The sequence below is a fragment of the Heptranchias perlo genome, chromosome 1, assembly GCF_035084215.1.
Source record: "Heptranchias perlo isolate sHepPer1 chromosome 1, sHepPer1.hap1, whole genome shotgun sequence".
Classification (NCBI taxonomy): domain Eukaryota; kingdom Metazoa; phylum Chordata; class Chondrichthyes; order Hexanchiformes; family Hexanchidae; genus Heptranchias; species Heptranchias perlo.
This window is the reverse complement of record NC_090325.1, coordinates 4,199,123-4,216,879: the sequence shown is the minus strand read 5'-3', so window position 1 is coordinate 4,216,879 and position 17,757 is coordinate 4,199,123. Positions and strand designations below refer to the sequence as shown.

Below are 17,757 nucleotides of genomic sequence, written 5' to 3'. Positions count from 1 at the left end.
CCTTTGATGCCTTCGCCCTCCGTGACCTTTAAACCCCGGCAGTGTTCTCCCCCAGTCCTCCTCCCCGCGCCCCCACCCCTCCGAAGGCACGGGGGGGGGTTGGGCCCTGTGGTACCCTCGCCCGATCGATTTCACCGCTGATTGACCCCCCTCCCCCCCACCTCACCGCTCCCACAACATCCACAGGCTTTTTGGGGGAAGAGAGTTCCAGATTTCCTTTGAGTGAAAAAATGTTTCTTGGTTTCGCCCCTGGACGGCCTGGCTCTAACTTTCAGGATGTGCCCCTTGCTCTGGACTCCCCTCCGGCCTGTCCATTCTACACCCTCTGCATCACCCTCTAAACCGCCTGTGCCCCCTTCCTTCCTCGAAGCTTGATGCCAGTGCCCACCCCTCCCTCTCACCTTGGGCACTCGCAGACACATTACTGTGGGGGGGTGGGGCAGTCCGGGTGAGGGGGGGAGGAGGGGATCTGCACCCTTGCATCCAGAGGTCAGCGAGGGGAGCTGGCCTGAAGTCTGGCAGAGAAAGGGAAGAAGAGAAATCATGACTGGGTTTCCCTCAACCTTCTCTGACCTACACACTGGGAGATTGCAGTCCTCCCCGGCCCTGATTAAGATCAAAGTTTACAGTTGAGAGCAGAGTCCCTGCCTCCGTGCTTACAGTAAACAGGTCCCGAGTCTCGGAGACAGAACCCAGCTCTGCAGCAACACAGTCACAACCACCGAGAGCCCCGGCCATACCAGACGGAGCACAGAGCCCGGTTAAAAGTAGGCATCGCCTGTCGTCAGTCAGCATCGGGTCTCTCTTTGCATGATCATGGCTGCTAAGGTGCAACTTAGGCTGAATGAACGACAGGAAGGGCAGGCTGCAGCCAGGGACCACGTGCTCGCAGTGACCAGGGATTACATCTCTCAGCCGAGGCTCAGTAAGTACCCAAGAGAGCTGCGTGTACGACTATATCTCTGGGATATCGGCCATTTTTTAACACAGAGCAGAGAGCATGTTACATACAGAGTAACAGAGAGCTGGGAGTGTGTTATATACAGAGTAACAGAGAGCTGGGAGTGTGTTACATACAGAGTAACAGAGAGCTGGGAGTGTATTATATACAGAGTAACAGAGAGCTGGGAGTGTGTTATATACAGAGTAACAGAGAGCTGGGAGTGTGTTATATACAGAGTAACAGAGAGCTGGGAGTGTGTTACATACAGAGTAACAGAGAGCTGGGAGTGTGTTATATACAGAGTAACAGAGAGCTGGGAGTGTGTTATATACAGAGTAACAGAGAGCTGGGAGTGTGTTACATACAGAGTAACAGAGAGCTGGGAGTGTGTTACATACAGAGTAACAGAGAGCTGGGAGTGTGTTACATACAGAGTAACAGAGAGCTGGGAGTGTGTTATTTTCTGAGTAACAGAGAGCTGGGAGTGTGTTACATACAGAGTAACAGAGAGCTGGGAGTGTGTTACATACAGAGTAACAGAGAGCTGGGAGTGTGTTACATACAGAGTAACAGAGAGCTGGGAGTGTGTTATTTTCTGAGTAACAGAGAGTAGGGAGTGTGTTATATACAGAGTAACAGAGAGCTGGGAGTGTCTTATATACAGAGTAACAGAGAGCTGGGAGTGTGTTACATACAGAGTAACAGAGAGCTGGGAGTGTGTTATTTTCTGAGTAACAGAGAGTAGGGAGTGTGTTATATACAGAGTAACAGAGAGCTGGGAATGTCTTATATACAGAGTAACAGAGAGCTGGGAGTGTGTTACATACAGAGTAACAGAGAGCTGGGAGTGTGTTACATACAGAGTAACAGAGAGCTGGGAGTGTGTTACATACAGAGTAACAGAGAGCTGGGAGTGTGTTACATACAGAGTAACAGAGAGCTGGGAGTGTGTTATATACAGAGTAACAGAGAGCTGGGAGTGTGTTACATACAGAGTAACAGAGAGCTGGGAGTGTGTTACATACAGAGTAACAGAGAGCTGGGAGTGTGTTACATACAGAGTAACAGAGAGCTGGGAGTGTGTTACATACAGAGTAACAGAGAGCTGGGAGTGTGTTACATACAGAGTAACAGAGAGCTGGGAGTGTGTTATATACAGAGTAACAGAGAGCTGGGAGTGTGTTACATACAGAGTAACAGAGAGCTGGGAGTGTGTTACATACAGAGTAACAGAGAGCTGGGAGTGTGTTACATACAGAGTAACAGAGAGCTGGGAGTGTGTTACATACAGAGTAACAGAGAGCTGGGAGTGTGTTACATACAGAGTAACAGAGAGCTGGGAGTGTGTTACATACAGAGTAACAGAGAGCTGGGAGTGTGTTATATACAGAGTAACAGAGAGCTGGGAGTGTGTTACATACAGAGTAACAGAGAGCTGGGAGTGTGTTATATACAGAGTAACAGAGAGCTGGGAGTGTGTTACATACAGAGTAACAGAGAGCTGGGAGTGTGTTATATACAGAGTAACAGAGAGCTGGGAGTGTGTTACATACAGAGTAACAGAGAGCTGGGAGTGTGTTACATACAGAGTAACAGAGAGCTGGGAGTGTGTTACATACAGAGTAACAGAGAGCTGGGAGTGTGTTACATACAGAGTAACAGAGAGCTGGGAGTGTATTATATGTGTGTTATATACAGAGTAACAGAGAGCTGGGAGTGTATTATATGTGTGTTATATACAGAGTAACAGTGTTAGTCCAAGAACGAGCGACTCTCAGTCTTTGCCTTGTTGCTGCCCTCTCTGACCCGGTGCTCTCTTGCCCCTCGCTGTACTCAGTTTGGGTTCACGCTCGGCTGTATTTTTTTTTTGTCTCCGAGGTGGGTTTATTGATTCTTCATGAGTTCGAGGTGTTTTTACCTCTGGACTGTTGCAGTCACACTCGGAAAGGAGAGTGAGCAAGCGCTGACAGAGACAGCGTGAACTCAATGTGTGTCCTGCTGTGCAGTGCAGCTCATTTCGAGACTGCCAGAGCTGGGGGCTGGGGGGACTCAGGAGCAGAGAACATCCATCTAAAGAGCTCAGAGTGCATGCGGCGAGCAGGAGGTGTGAGCTTCCAGGTTGTCCTCAGTGCAGAGGAGGGACCGAGGGAAGAGACAACAGATCGAACGGTCCATTCGCACTCTGTCCTTTCAGGACCCTGCACCAATCCACACCACCACCGGCTCCAATTTATTTAATCTCCCGGGGGGAAGCAGGTTATCTCAGAGAGTGCTGGCGAGGAGAGAAAATGTTTTCAAACGTGTGACAAATGACTTCCTGCCCTCTACTGGGTCATCTCCACTCTACAGCCCAGCTCCTGGTGCCTCGCTGGCCTATCTTTACCCTTTTGATCCTGTTCTGTGCTTGTAGAGATATTCATTCTCCCCACCCACCCCCCAACCCTGTTTAATATAAAAGCTTGAACAGTTTTTTAAGGGGGAGGAGGGAGATGAGGAAACATTTTTTTTAAGCAGCGAGTTGTGATGATCTGGAATGCGCTGCCTGAAAGGGCGGTGGAAGCAGATTCAATAGTAACTTTCAAAAGGGAATTGCATAAATACTAAGAATCATGGGATCATAGAATCTTACAGAACAGAAGAAGGCCATTCGGCCCATTGTATCTGTGCCAGCTCTTTGAAAGAGTCCCACTCCCCTCCTCTTTCCCCGTAGCCCTGCAAATTTTTCCCCTTCAAGTATTTATCCAATTCCCTTTTGAAAGTTATTATTGAATCTGCTTCCACCGCCCTTTCAGGCAGTGAATTCCAGATCATCACAACTCGCTGTGTGATTTTTTTTTCCTCATGTCACCTCTGGCTCTTTTGCCGATCACCTTAAATCTGTGTCCTCTGGTTACCGACCCTCCTGCCAATGGAAACAGTTTCTCCTTATTTACTCTATCAAAACTGTTCATGATTTTGAACACCTCAAGGGGGTGCAACGAAGGTTCACTAGATTAATTCGTGGGATGAGAGGGTTGTCCTATGAGGAGAGATTGGATAGAATGGGCCTATACTCTCTGGAGTTTAGCCACAGTGTTTATATGGCTGGTCCAGTTAAGTTTCTGGTCAATGGTGACCCCCAGGATGTTGATGGTGGGGTATTCGGCGATGATAATGCCGTTGAATGTCAAGGGAAGGTGGTTAGACTCTCTCTTGTTGGAGATGGTCATTGCCTGGCACTTATCTGGCACGAATGTTACTTGCCACTTATCAGCCCAAGCCTGGATGTTGTCCAGGTCTTGCTTCATGTGGGCATGGACTGCTTCATTATCTGAGGGGTTGCAAATGGAACTGAACACTGTGCAATCATCAGCGAACATCCCCATTTCTGACCTTATGATGGAGGGAAGGTCATTGATGAAGCAGCTGAAGATGGTTGGGCCTGGAACACTGTCCTGAGGAACTCCTGCAGCAATGTCCTGGGGCTGAGATGATTGGCCTCCAACAACCACTACCATCTTCCTTCGTGCTAGGTATGACTCCAGCCACTGGAGAGTTTTCCCCCTGATTCCCATTGAGTTCAGACTATCCAGTGATGCAGTTGGAAGGTGCCAATTTCTGTCAACATTGGCTGAGGACACGTTTGGGAGAGTCAGCTGTGATATCCTTGCGAGGTCTTGAGAGCTTGGGCCTCAGCTATTTACAATCTATATTAATGACTTAGATGAAGGGACCGAGTGTAATGTATCCAAGTTTGCTGATGATACAAAGCCAGGTGGGAAAGTAAGCTGTGAGGAGGACACAAAGAGTTTGCAAAGAGATATAGACAGGTTAAATGAGTGGGCAAGAAAGTGGCAGACGGAGTATAATGTGGGGAAATGTGAGGTTATTCACTTTGATAGGAAGAATAGAAAAACTGAGAGACTAAGAAATGTTGGTGTTAAGAGGGATTTGGGTGTCCTTGTGCACAAAACACAGAAAGTTAACATGCAGGTACAGCAAGCAATTAGGAAGGCAAATGATAGGTCGGTCTTTATTGCAAGGGAGCTGGAGTATAAGAGTAAGGAGGTCTTGCTGCAATTATATAGAGCTCTGGTGAGACCACACCTGGAGTACTGTGTATGGTTTTGGTCTCCTTACCTAAGGAAGGATATACTTGCCTTAGAGGCGGTGCAATGAAGATTCGCTAGATTAATTCGTGGGATGAGAGGGTTGTCCTGTGAGGAGAGATTGAGTAGAATGGGCCTATACTCTCTGGAGTTTAGAAGAATGAGATGTGATCTCATTGAAACATAGAAGATTCTGAGGGGGCTTGACAGGGTAGATGCTGAGAGGCTGTTTCCCCTGGCTGGAGAGTCCAGGACTAGGGGGCATAGTCTCAGGATAAGGGGTCGGCCATTTAGGACTGAGATGAGGAGGAATTTCTTCACTCAGAGGGTTGTGAATCTTTGGAATTCTCTACCCCAGAGGGCTGTGGATGCTGAGTTATTGAATATATTCAAGGCTGAGATAGAGAGATTTTTGGACTCTAAGGGAATCAAGGGATATGGGGATCAGGCAGGAAAGTGGAGTTGAGGTCGAAGATCAGCCATGATCTGATTGAATGACGGAGCAGGCTCGAGGGGCCGAATGGCCTACTCCTGCTCCTATTTCTTATGTTCTTATGTTCTAAGGTCAAATAGCTGACACTCACTGCTCCCACATGTAGAGCGACCACATGACAAGGTTCCAGAGGGACACTAGGACTCATGGAACTGTAACCAACCCCCCCGCCCCGCTCCGCCCCCCTCCCACCCCCAGGAGGTCGGTACGGAGTGTGGGGGCGGTGAGTGAGGAGGATGGGCTCGTAGATAACGTTGATGCATTTAAGGGGAGGCTTGATGCATACATGAGGGAGAAGGGAATAGAGGGATACGGGGGGGGGGTGGTGGAGTTAGGGTGGGGAGAGTTCTCCGTTTAACTGGTCTAATGGCTGTTTGTTGGGCCAGAGAATTCATCCTTGTCGTTGTGTTCTCTGACGTGTCCTGTCACTCAATGGCGACAGACACCAGGAGGCCCGGATGCTGCCAGCCTTGTGGGCGAGACTTTAAGAGGCCCCTTTGATATTTACATCTTCACAGCTCTCCCTGGAACCTGAACAAAAGCGTCCTCCCCCCATAAAGGGCCGAAGGTGGGAGTTCAGAGATTACGGAAGTGAGGAGCTCGTAATTAGGAGTTTGGAGGGGGCAGGATACCATTCAGTGAACGACTATAACACAAGCATTAACCTTTCTCTCAATGCCAGCAAGGGAAATAAAGCAGCTTTAATGAGGGCCCCTGGATTTAACCTCCCGGCATTTTTCTACCTCCTTTTCTGTTTCACGACTAAACATAAGAAAACATTGCCTTGCAACGAGAGGCGAAGGTAATTCAGAGCGTCATTACTGGGCTGCATTTAAGCTAAATCACTGACTGTTCTCTGTTCAGAAGCAGCGGTGTTCACAGCAATTGTAATTCACTGTGTGAAGTATTTTGGGCAGCGTTAACAACACGCTCATGCTGGGGTGCGGTAGTTTGGAGGTTAAGGTACTGAACCAGTCATGAGTTCATAGAATCTACAGCACGGAAACAGGCCAGTCGAACCAGCTGGTCCGTTTAGGCTGGTGTTTAGACTCCACAAGAGCCTCCTCCCACTCTAACGACCTCTCCTCCACCCCCCTGCCCCCTCCCCCCAGTATCCCTCTATTCTCTTCTCCCTCAAGTGTGCATCAAGCCTCCCCTTAAATGCACCAATGTTATCTGCTTCATGGGGCAGCGAGTTCCACATTCTCACCATTCTTTGTAAAGAAATTCCTCCTAAGCTCTTGATTTGATCTGTTAGTGGCCCATCTTACATTTATGCCCCCTGGTTCTGGACTCACCCACAAGTTGGAACGGTTTCTCCACCTCCACCCTCTCGAACCCTTACATTGAACCTCGCTGCGGAGAGTTCAAATGCCACCATGGTCAGTTGTGAATTCCATAAATCTGGTGGTTTGTGGACTGGCATCAGGGGAAAACAATGGCCAGCAGAAACCCAACTGGTTGACGATTGTCCGAGAGGGAAGGGAACTTGCTGTCCTTACCCAGTCTGGTCTATATGTGACTCCAGTCCCCACACCACACAGTTGACTTTTAGGACTGAAATTTCTGAATTTCCAATTTCTTTTTTTTTATTCATACTCGGGATTTTTTGGGAGGAAGAATGAGGAGAGGCATTATAAACTAAATGGTACAATTTTAAAGGGGGTGCAGGAACAGAGAGACCTGGGGGTGTGTGTACACAAATCATTGAAGGTGTCAAGACAAATTGAGGGGGCTGTTAAAAAGCATATGGGATCCTGGGCTTTATTAATAGAGGCATAGAGTACAAAAGCAAGGCAGTTATGCTCAACCTTTATAAAACACTGGTTAGGCCTCAGCTGGAATATTGTGTTCAATTCTGTGCACCGCACTTTAGGAAGGATGTCAAGGCCTTAGAGAGGGTGCAGCAGAGATTTACTAGAATGGGACCAGGGATGAGGATGAGGCAGAGGGTGATGGTCGAAGGTTGTTTTTGTGACTGGAAGCCTGTGGCCAGTGGGGTACCACAGGGATCGGTGCTGGGTCCCTTGCTGTTTGTGGTCTACATTAATGACTTGGATATGAATGTAAAAGGTATGATCAGTAAGTTCGCTGATGATACAAAGATTGGTAGGGTGGTAAATAGCGAGGAGGATAGCCTCAGTCTGCAGGACGATATAGATGGGTTGGTCAGATGGGCGGAACAGTGGCAAATGGAATTTAACCCGGAAAAGTGCGAGGTGATGCACTTTGGAGGGACTAACAAGGCAAGGGAATACACAATGAATGGGAGGACCCTAGGCAAGACAGAGGGTCAGAGGGATCTTGGTGTGCAAGTTCACAGATCCCTGAAGGCGGCGGAACAGGTAGATAAGGTGGTAAAGAAGGCATATGGGATACTTGCCTTTATTAGCCGAGGCATAGAATATAAGAGCAAGGAGGTTATGATGGAGCTGTATAAAACACTGGTTAGGCCACAGCTGGAGTACTGTGTGCAGTTCTGGTCGCCACACTACAGGAAGGATGTGATCGCTTTGGAGAGGGTGCAGAGGAGATTCACCAGGATGTTACCAGGGCTGGAGCGCTTCAGCTATGAAGAGAGACTGGGAAGATTGGGTTTGTTTTCCTTGGAGCAGAGGAGGCTGAGGGGGGACATGATTGAGGTGTACAAAATTATGAGGGGCACAGATAGGATGGATACTAAGGAGCTTTTTCCCTTCGTTGAGGGTTCTATAACAAGGGGACATAGATTCAAGGTAAAAGGCAGGAGGTTTAGAGGGGATTTGAGAAAGAACTTTTTCACCCAGAGGGTGGTTGGAGTCTGGAACTCACTGCCTGAAAGGGTTGTGGAGGCAGGAACCCTCACAACATTCAAGAAGCATTTGGATGAGCACTTGAAATGCCATAGCATACAAGGCTACGGACCAAATGCTGGAATATGGGATTAGAGTAGACAGGGCTGATGGCCGGCGTGGACACGATGGGCCGAAGGGCCTCTATCCGTGCTGTATGACTCTATGACTCTATGACTCTATGACTTAGAGCAGAGAAGGTTAAGGGGAGATTTAATAGAGGTGCTCACTACCACCGTGCTAAATGGGATAGATTCAGAACAGATCTAGCAGCTCAAAACTGAGCATCCATGAGGCGCTGTGGGCCATCAGCAGCAGCAGAATTGTATTCCAGCACAATCTGTAACCTCATGGCCCGGCATATTCCTCACTCTACCATTACCAACAAGCCAGGGGATCAACCCTGGTTCAATGAGGAGTGTGGAAGAGCATGCCAGGAGCAGCACCAGGCATACCTAAAAATGAGGTGCCAACCTGGTGAAGCTACAACTCAGGACTACATGCATGCTAAACAGCAGAAGCAACATGCTATAGACAGAGCTAAGCAATTCCACAACCAAAGGATCAGATCAAAGCTCTGCAGCCCTGCCACATCCAGTCAAGAATGGTGGTGGACAATTAAACAACTAACGGGAGGAGGAGGCTCTGTGAACGATGATGGCAGAGTCCAGCACGTGAGACAAGGCTGAAGCGTTTGCAGCCATCTTCAGCCAGAAGTGCCGAGTGGATGATCCATCTCAGCCTCCTCCCGATATCCCCTCCATCACAGAAGCCAGTCTTCAGCCAATTCGATTCACTCCACGTGATATCAAGAAACGGCTGAGTGCACTGGATACAGCAAAGGCTATGGGCCCTGACAACATCCCAGCTGTAGTGCTGAAGACTTGTGCTCCAGAACTAGCTGCGCCTCTAGCCAAGCTGTTCCAGTACAGCTACAACACTGGCATCTACCCGACAATGTGGAAAATTGCCCAGGTATGTCCTGTCCACAAAAAGCAGGACAAATCCAATCCGGCCAATTACCGCCCCATCAGTCCACTCTCAATCATCAGCAAAGTGATGGAAGGTGTCGTCGACAGTGCTATCAAGCGGCACTTACTCACCAATAACCTGCTCACTGATGCTCAGTTTGGGTTCTGCCAGGACCACTCGGCTCCAGACCTCATTACAGCCTTGGTCCAAACATGGACAAAAGAGCTGAATTCCAGAGGTGAGGTGAGAGTGACTGCCCTTGACATCAAGGCAGCATTTGACCGAGTGTGGCACCAAGGAGCCCTAGTAAAATTGAAGTCAATGGGAATCAGGGGGAAATCTCTCCAGTGGCTGGAGTCATACCTAGCACAAAGGAAGATGGTAGTGGTTGTTGGCTCACTGCCACCCTCTCTAGGGCAATTAGGGGTGGGCAATAACTGCTGGCCAGCTACGCCCACACCCAGAGAATGAATTAAAAAAATAATTTTATTATGAGCGGTTTTGATAGAGCAAATCGGGTCGGTAACCTGAGAACACAGATTTAAGATAATTGGCAAAAAAAGAGGGGAGATGAGGAGAACATTTTTTAACGCAGCGAGTTGTGATGATCTGGAATGCACTGCCTGAGAAGATGGTGGAAGCAGATTGAATAATAACTTTCAAACAGGAATTGGATAAATACTTGAAGGGGAAAAATGTGCAGGGCTATGGAGAAAAAGCAGGGTGATGGGACTAATTAGATAGCTCTTTCAAAGAGCTAGCAGAGGCACGATGGGCAGAATGGCCTCCTTCTGGTTGTAAGATTTTATGATTTGGATGTTGCTGGCAAGATTGAGGAAGATGGTGAGGGGGGATTGAGGGATATAGTGAGAGTCTCTGCAGTGGGACTTGAACCCATGATTTTCTGACCCAGAGGCGAGATTGTCACCCACTGAGCCACAGCTGACACCCAATGGTTTCCTTACCAGGCTTCCAAGGTGCTCCAACCCATCCAGAATTCCACTGCCAGCTACCGATCGGTGCCAACAACATCTACTGTCTCCTCATTCCCCATCCATTGCCTTCAAAATCTTTGCTTGTTTATAAATCCTTCGATCCTCCTTCCCTCTGTAACTTCCTCCAGCCCTATATCACAGCATGGACTCTGCACTGTTCGGAGACCCTCGGCCCTGACCCCAACTCCAGACCCTCACCCCGGACCCTTGGCCCAGACACTCGCCCCAGGCCCTCGCCCCAGTTCCTTGCCCCAAGCCCTCACCCACCCTGGACCATCAACACCGTCCCTCGCCCTGGACCCTCGCCCCGGACCCTCGCCCCAGACCCTCGCCCCAGATCCTCGCCCCAAGCCCTCACCCTGGACCATCAACACCGTCCCTCGCCCTGGACCCTTGGCCCAGACCCTCGCCCCATACCCTGACCCTGGACCATCAACACGGACCCTCACCCCGGCCCCTCGACACAGACACTCGCCCCAGACCCTTGACATGGACCCTCACCCCGGCCCCTCGACACAGACACTCGCCCCAGACCCTTGACATGGACCCTCACCCTGGACCATTGACATGGACCCTCGCCCAGGCCCTAACCCCAAGCTCTTACCCCGGACCATCACGCCAAACACTCGCCCAAGACCCTCGCTCCAGACCCTGGCCCCAGACCCTCACCCCAAACCATCGACACAGACCCTCGCCCCAGAACCTCGCCAAAAACACACGCCACAGACCCTCGTTCCAGACCCTCACCCCGGACCGTTGGCCCAGACACTCGCCCCAAACCCTCGCCCCAGATCCTCGCCCCAAGCCCTCACCCTGGACCATCAACACGGACCTCGCCCTGGACTCTTGGCCCAGACCCTCGCCCCAGACCCTCACCCTGAACCATCAACACGGACCCTCGCCCCGGACCCTCGACACCGACATTTGCCCCAGACCCTTGACACGGACCCTTGCCCCAAACAATCGCCCCAAGCCCTCACCCCAAACACTCGCCCCGGGCCGTAGCCCCAACCCATACCCTGGGCCATCGACATGGGCCCTTGCCCCAGTCCCTCAACACAGACCCTCCCCCCATACCATCGCCCCAAGCACTCATCCCAAACACTCGCCCCAGGCCCTCATCCAACCCTCACCCTGGACCATCGACATGGACCCTCGCCCAGGCCCTAGCCCCAAGCTCTTAACTGAGACCCTCACCCCGGACCCTCACGCCAAACACTCACCCAAGACCCTCGCTTTAGACCCTGGCCCCAGACCCTCACCCCAAACCATCGACACGGACCCTCGCCCCAGAACCTCGCCAAAAACACTCGCCACAGACCCTCACTCCAGACCCTCACCCCAGAACCTCGCCACAAACACTCACCCCAGACCCTTGTCCCAGAACCTCGCCACAAACACTCACCCCACAAACTCGCCCCGAACCCTCGCCACGTACCCTTGCCCAAACCCTTGCCACGGACCCTTGCCCAAAACCCTCACCATGGAGCCTCGCCCCAGACCCACGTCCCAAACCCTCACCATGGAGCCTCGCCCCAGACCCACGTCCCAAACCCTCACCATGGAGCCTCGCCCCAGACCCACGTCCCAAACCCTCACCATGGAGCCTCGCCCCAGACCCACGTACCCAAACCCTCACCATGGAGCCTCGCCCCAGACCCACGTCCCAAACCCTCACCATGGAGCCTCGCCCCAGACCCACGTCCCAAACCCTCACCATGGAGCCTCGCCCCAGACCCACGTACCCAAACCATCACCATGGAGCCTCGCCCCAGACCCACGTCCCAAACCCTCACCCCGGAGGTCAGTACATTTCCCTACCATTGCAGGTGCTTTCCCCATTAGGGAATTCTCGATGGAACGAGGACACCTGCACCTGTCAAGGGAGTTTGTATCAGTTTATTTTGGGGGTTTGTATCAGTTTATTTTGGGGGGTTTGTATCAGTTTATTTTGGGGGGTTTGTATCAGTTTATTTTGGGGGGTTTGTATCAGTTTATTTTGGAGGTTTGTATCAGTTTATTTTGGGGGACTTGTATCAGTTTATTTTGGGGGGTTTGTATCAGTTTACTTTGGGGGGTTTGTATCAGTTTATTTTGGGGGTTTGTATCAGTTTATTTTGGGGGTTTGTATCAGTTTATTTTGGGGGTTTGTATCAGTTTATTTTGGGGGTTTTGTATCAGTTTATTTTGGGGGTTTGTATCAGTTTATTTTGGGGGTTTGTATCAGTTTATTTTGGCGGTGTGTATCAGTTTATTTTGGGGGGTTTGTATCAGTTTATTTTGGGGGTTTGTATCAGTTTATTTTGGGGGACTTGTATCAGTTTATTTTGGGGGGTTTGTATCAGTTTACTTTGGGGGTTTGTATCAGTTTATTTTGGGGGTTTGTATCAGTTTATTTTGGGGTGTTTGTATCAGTTTATTTTGGGGGTTTGTATCAGTTTATTTTGGGGGTTTGTATCAGTTTATTTTGGGGGTTTGTATCAGTTTATTTTGGGGGTTTTGTATCAGTTTATTTTGGGGGTTTGTATCAGTTTATTTTGGGGGTTTGTAACAGTTTATTTTGGGGGTTTGTATCAGTTTATTTTGGGGGTTTTGTATCAGTTTATTTTGGGGGGTTTGTATCAGTTTATTTTGGGGGTTTGTATCAGTTTATTTTGGGGGTTTTGTATCAGTTTATTTTGGGGGTTTGTATCAGTTTATATTGGCGGTGTGTATCAGTTTATTTTGGGGGTCTGTATCAGTTTATTATGGGGGGTTTGTATCAGTTTAATTTGGGGGTTTGTGTCAGTTTACTTTGGGGGGTTCGTGACAGTTTATTTTGGGGTTTCTGTCAGTTTATTTTGGGGGGTTTGTATCAGTTTTTTTGGGGGGTTTGTGTCAGTTTATTTTTGGGTTTGTGTCAGTTTATTTTGAGGGGTTTGTGTCAGTTTATTTTGGGGGTGTATCAGTTTATTTTGGAGGTTTGTGTCAGTTTATTTTGGAGGTTTGTGTCAGTTTATTTTGGGGGTTTGTATCAGTTTAATTTGGGGGTTTGTATCAGTTTATTTTGGGGTATTTGTATCAGTTTATTTTGGGGGTTTGTGTCAGTTTATTTTTGGGTTTGTGTCAGTTTATTTTGAGGGGTTTGTGTCAGTTTATTTTTGGGGTGTATCAGTTTATTTTGGGGTGTTTGTATTCGTTTATTTTGTGGTTTGTGTCAGTTTATTTTGATGTTTGTTTCAGATTATTTTGTGCTTTGTGTCAGTTCATTTTGGGGGTTTGTATCAGTTTATTTTGGAGGTTTGTGTTAGTTTATTTTGGGGGTTTGTATCAGTTTATTTTGGGGGGGTTTGTGTCAGTTTATTTTGGGGGTTTGTGTCAGTTTATTTTGGGGTGTGTGTATCAGTTTATTTTGGGGGTTTGTGTCAGTTTATTTTGGGGGTTTGTGTCAGTTTATTTTGGGGTGTTTTGTATCAGTTTATTTTGGGGGTTTGTGTCAGTTTATTTTGGGGGTTTGTATCAGTTTATTTTGGGGGGGTTTGTGTCAGTTTATTTTGGGGGTTCGTGTCAGTTTATTTTGGGGGTTTGTATCAGTTTATTTTGGAGGTTTGTGTCAGTATATTTTGGGGGTTTGTATCAGTTTATTTTGGTTGGTTTGTGTCAGTTTATTTTGGGGGTTTGTGTCAGTTTATTTTGGGGTGTTTTGTATCAGTTTATTTTGGGGGTTTGTGTCAGTTTATTTTGGGGGTTTATATCAGTTTATTTTGGGGGGGTTTGTGTCAGTTTATTTTGGGGGTTCGTGTCAGTTTATTTTGGGGGTTTGTATCAGTTTATTTTGGAGGTTTGTGTTAGTTTATTTTGGGGGTTTATATCAGTTTATTTTGGGGGGGTTTGTGTCAGTTTAATTTGGGGGTTTGTGTCAGTTTATTTTGGGGGTTTCTGTCAGTTTATTTTGGGGGTTTCTGTCAGTTTACTTTGGGGTTTGTGTCAGTTTATTTTGGGGGTTTGTGTCAGTTTATTTTGGGGGGTGTGTATCAGTTTATTTTGGGGGGTTTGTGTCAGTTTATTTTGGGGGTTTGTATCAGTTTATTTTGGGGTTTGTATCAGTTTATTTTGGGCGGTTTATATCAGTTTATTTTGGTGGTTTGTGTGTTTATTTTGGGGGGTTTGTATCAGTTTATTTTGGGTGGATTGTATCAGGTGATTTTGGGGGGTTTGTGTCAGTTCATTTTGGTGGGTTTGTGTCAGTTTAATTTGAGGGGTTTGTATCAGTTTATTTTGGGGCGTTTCTATCAGTTTAGGGTGTTTGTGTCAGTTTATTTTAGGGGTTTGTGTCAGTTCATTTTCGGATTTGTATCAGTTTATTTTGGTGGTTTGTGTCGGCTTATTTTGGGCGGTTTGTATCAGTTTATTTTGGGGTGTTTCTGTCAGTTTATTTTAGGGGTTTGTGTCAGTTCATTTTCGGATTTGTATCAGTTTATTTTGGTGGTTTGTGTCGGCTTATTTTGGGCGGTTTGTATCAGTTTATTTTGGGGTGTTTCTGTCCGTTTATTTTGCGGGTTTGTGTCAGTTTATTTTGAGGGGTTTTTCTCAGTTTATTTTGGGTTTTGTGTCAGTTTATTTTGGGGTTTGTGTCATTTTGTTTTGGGGTATTTGTGTCAGTTTATTTTGTGGGGTTTGTATCAGTTTACTTTGGGGGATTTGTATCAGTTTATTTTGGGGGATTGTGTCAGTTTATTTTGGGTGGTTTGTATCAGTTTATTTTGGGGTTTGTATCAGTTTATTTTGGAGTTGGTGTCAGTTTATTTTGGGGTTTGTATCAGTTTATTTTGGGGGATTTGTATCATTTTATTATGGGGGGTTTGTGTCAGTTTATTTTGGGGGTTTGTATCAGTTTATTTTGGGGGTTTGTATCAGTTTATTTTGTGGGGTTTGCATCAGTTTATTTTGGGTGTTTGTATCAGTTTATTTTGGGGTTTGTATACGTTTATTTTGGGGGGTTTGTATCAGTTTATTTTGGGGGTTTGTATCAGTTTATCTGGGGGGGTTTCTATAAGTTTATTTTGGGGTTTGTATCAGTTTATTTTGGGGGTTTGTGTCAGTTTATATTGGGGGGTTTTATCAGTTTATTTTGGGGTGTTTGCATCAGTTTATTTTGGGGGTTTGTGTCAGATTATTTTTGGGTTTGTGTCAGTTTATTTTTGGGTTTGTGTCAGTTTATTTTGTGGTTTGTGTCAGTTTATTTTGGGGTTTGTATCACTTTATTTTGGGGGGTTTGTTTCAGATTATTTTAGAGTCATAGAGTCATAGAGTTATACAGCACGGATAGAGGCCCTTCGGCCCATCGTGTCCGCGCCGGCCATCAGCCCTGTCTACTCTAATCCCATATTCCAGCATTTGGTCCGTAGCCTTGTATGCTATGGCATTTCAAGTGCTCATCCAAATGCTTCTTGAATGTTGTGAGGGTTCCTGCCTCCACAACCCTTTCAGGCAGTGAGTTCCAGACTCCAACCACCCTCTGGGTGAAAAAGTTCTTTCTCAAATCCCCTCTAAACCTCCCGCCTTTTACCTTGAATCTATGTCCCCTTGTTATAGAACCCTCAACGAAGGGAAAAAGCTCCTTAGTATCCATCCTATCTGTGCCCCTCATAATTTTGTACACCTCAATCATGTCCCCCCTCAGCCTCCTCTGCTCCAAGGAAAACAAACCCAATCTTCCCAGTCTCTCTTCATAGCTGAAGCGCTCCAGCCCTGGTAACATCCTGGTGAATCTCCTCTGCACCCTCTCCAAAGCGATCACATCCTTCCTGTAGTGTGGCGACCAGAACTGCACACAGTACTCCAGCTGTGGCCTAACCAGTGTTTTATACAGCTCCATCATAACCTCCTTGCTCTTATATTCTATGCCTCGGCTAATAAAGGCAAGTATCCCATATGCCTTCTTTACCACCTTATCTACCTGTTCCGCCGCCTTCAGGGACCTGTGAACTTGCACACCAAGATCCCTCTGACCCTCTGTCTTGCCTATGGTCCGCCCATTCATTGTGTATTCCCTTGCCTTGTTAGTCCCTCCAAAGTGCATCACCTCGCACTTTTCCGGGTTAAATTCCATTTGCCACTGTTCCGCCCATCTGACCAACCCATCTATTTCGTCCTGCAGACTGAGGCTATCCTCCTCGCTATTTACCACCCTACCAATTTTTGTATCATCACCGATGTGCTTTGTGTCAGTTTATTTTGGGGATTGTATCTGTTTATTTTGGGGGTTTCTGTCAGTTTATTTTGGGGGTTTGTGTCAGTTTATTTTCGGATTTGTATCAGTTTATTTTGGTGGTTTGTGTCAGCTTATTTTCGGGGGTTTGTATCAGTTTATTTTGGGAGTTTGTGTCAGTTTATTTTGGGGGGTTTGTATCAGTTTATTTTGGGGGGTTTCTGTCAGTTTATTTTGGGGGGCTTGTGTCAGTTTATTTTGGTGGTTTGTGTCAGTTTATTTTGGGGGTTTGTGTCAGTTTATTTTGGTGGTTTGTATCAGTTTATTTTGGGGGGTTTGTATCAGTTTATTTTGGGTGGTTTGTATCAGTTTATTTTGGGGGTTTGTATCAGTTTATTTTGGGGGTTTGTATCAGTTTATCTGGGGGGTTTCTATAAGTTTATTTTGGGGTGTTTGTATCAGTTTATTTTTGGGTTTGTGTCAGTTTATTTTTGGGTTTGTGTCAGTTTATTTTTGGGTTTGTGTCAGTTTATTTTTGGGTTTGTGTCAGTTTATTTTGGGGTTTGTATCACTTTATTTTGGGCGGTTTGTATCAGTTTATTTTGGGGGTTTGTATCAGTTTATTTTGGGGTTTGTATCAGTTTATTTTGGGGGTTTGCATCAGTTTATTTTGGGGTTTGTATCAGTTTAATTTGGGGGTTTGTATCTGTTTATTTCGGGGGTTGTATCAGTTTATTTTCGGGGTTTCTGTCAGTGTTTTTTGGGGGTTTGTTTCAGTACATTTTGGGGTTTGTGTCAGTTTATTTTGGGGTTTTTTGTCAGTTTATTTTGGGGGTTTGTGTCTTTTTATTTTGGGGGGTTTGTATCAGTTTATTTTGAGTGGTTTGTATCAGGTGATTTTGGGGTGTTTGTATCAGTTTATTTTTGGGTTTGTGTCAGTTTATTTTGTGGTTTGTGTCAGTTTATTTTTGGGTTTGTGTCAGTTTATTTTTGGGTTTGTGTCAGTTTATTTTGTGGTTTGTGTCAGTTTATTTTGGGGTTTGTATCACTTTATTTTGGGGGGTTTGTTTCAGATTATTTTGTGCTTTGTGTCAGTTTATTTTGGGGGTTTGTGCCAGTTTATTTTCGGATTTGTATCAGTTTATTTTGGTGGTTTGTGTCAGTTTATTTTGGGGGTTTGTGTCAGTTTATTTTGGGGGGTTTGTATCAGTTTATTTTGGGGTGTTTCTGTCAGTTTATTTTGGG

The 17,757-nt window shown here is 46.9% G+C and overlaps 1 protein-coding gene across 1 annotated transcript in view; it reads left to right on the top strand.

Moving 5' to 3' along the window:
* The first annotated feature begins 471 nt into the window (after positions 1 to 471).
* Positions 472 to 17,757, top strand: part of LOC137312274 (V-type proton ATPase subunit B-like) — a 187,789-nt gene continuing 170,503 nt past the window's right edge. The window contains exon 1 of the mRNA XM_067978900.1: positions 472 to 925. Coding sequence (XP_067835001.1) covers positions 811 to 925 — 115 coding nt within the window. The 5' untranslated portion in view covers positions 472 to 810. The remainder of the gene's footprint in view (positions 926 to 17,757) is intronic.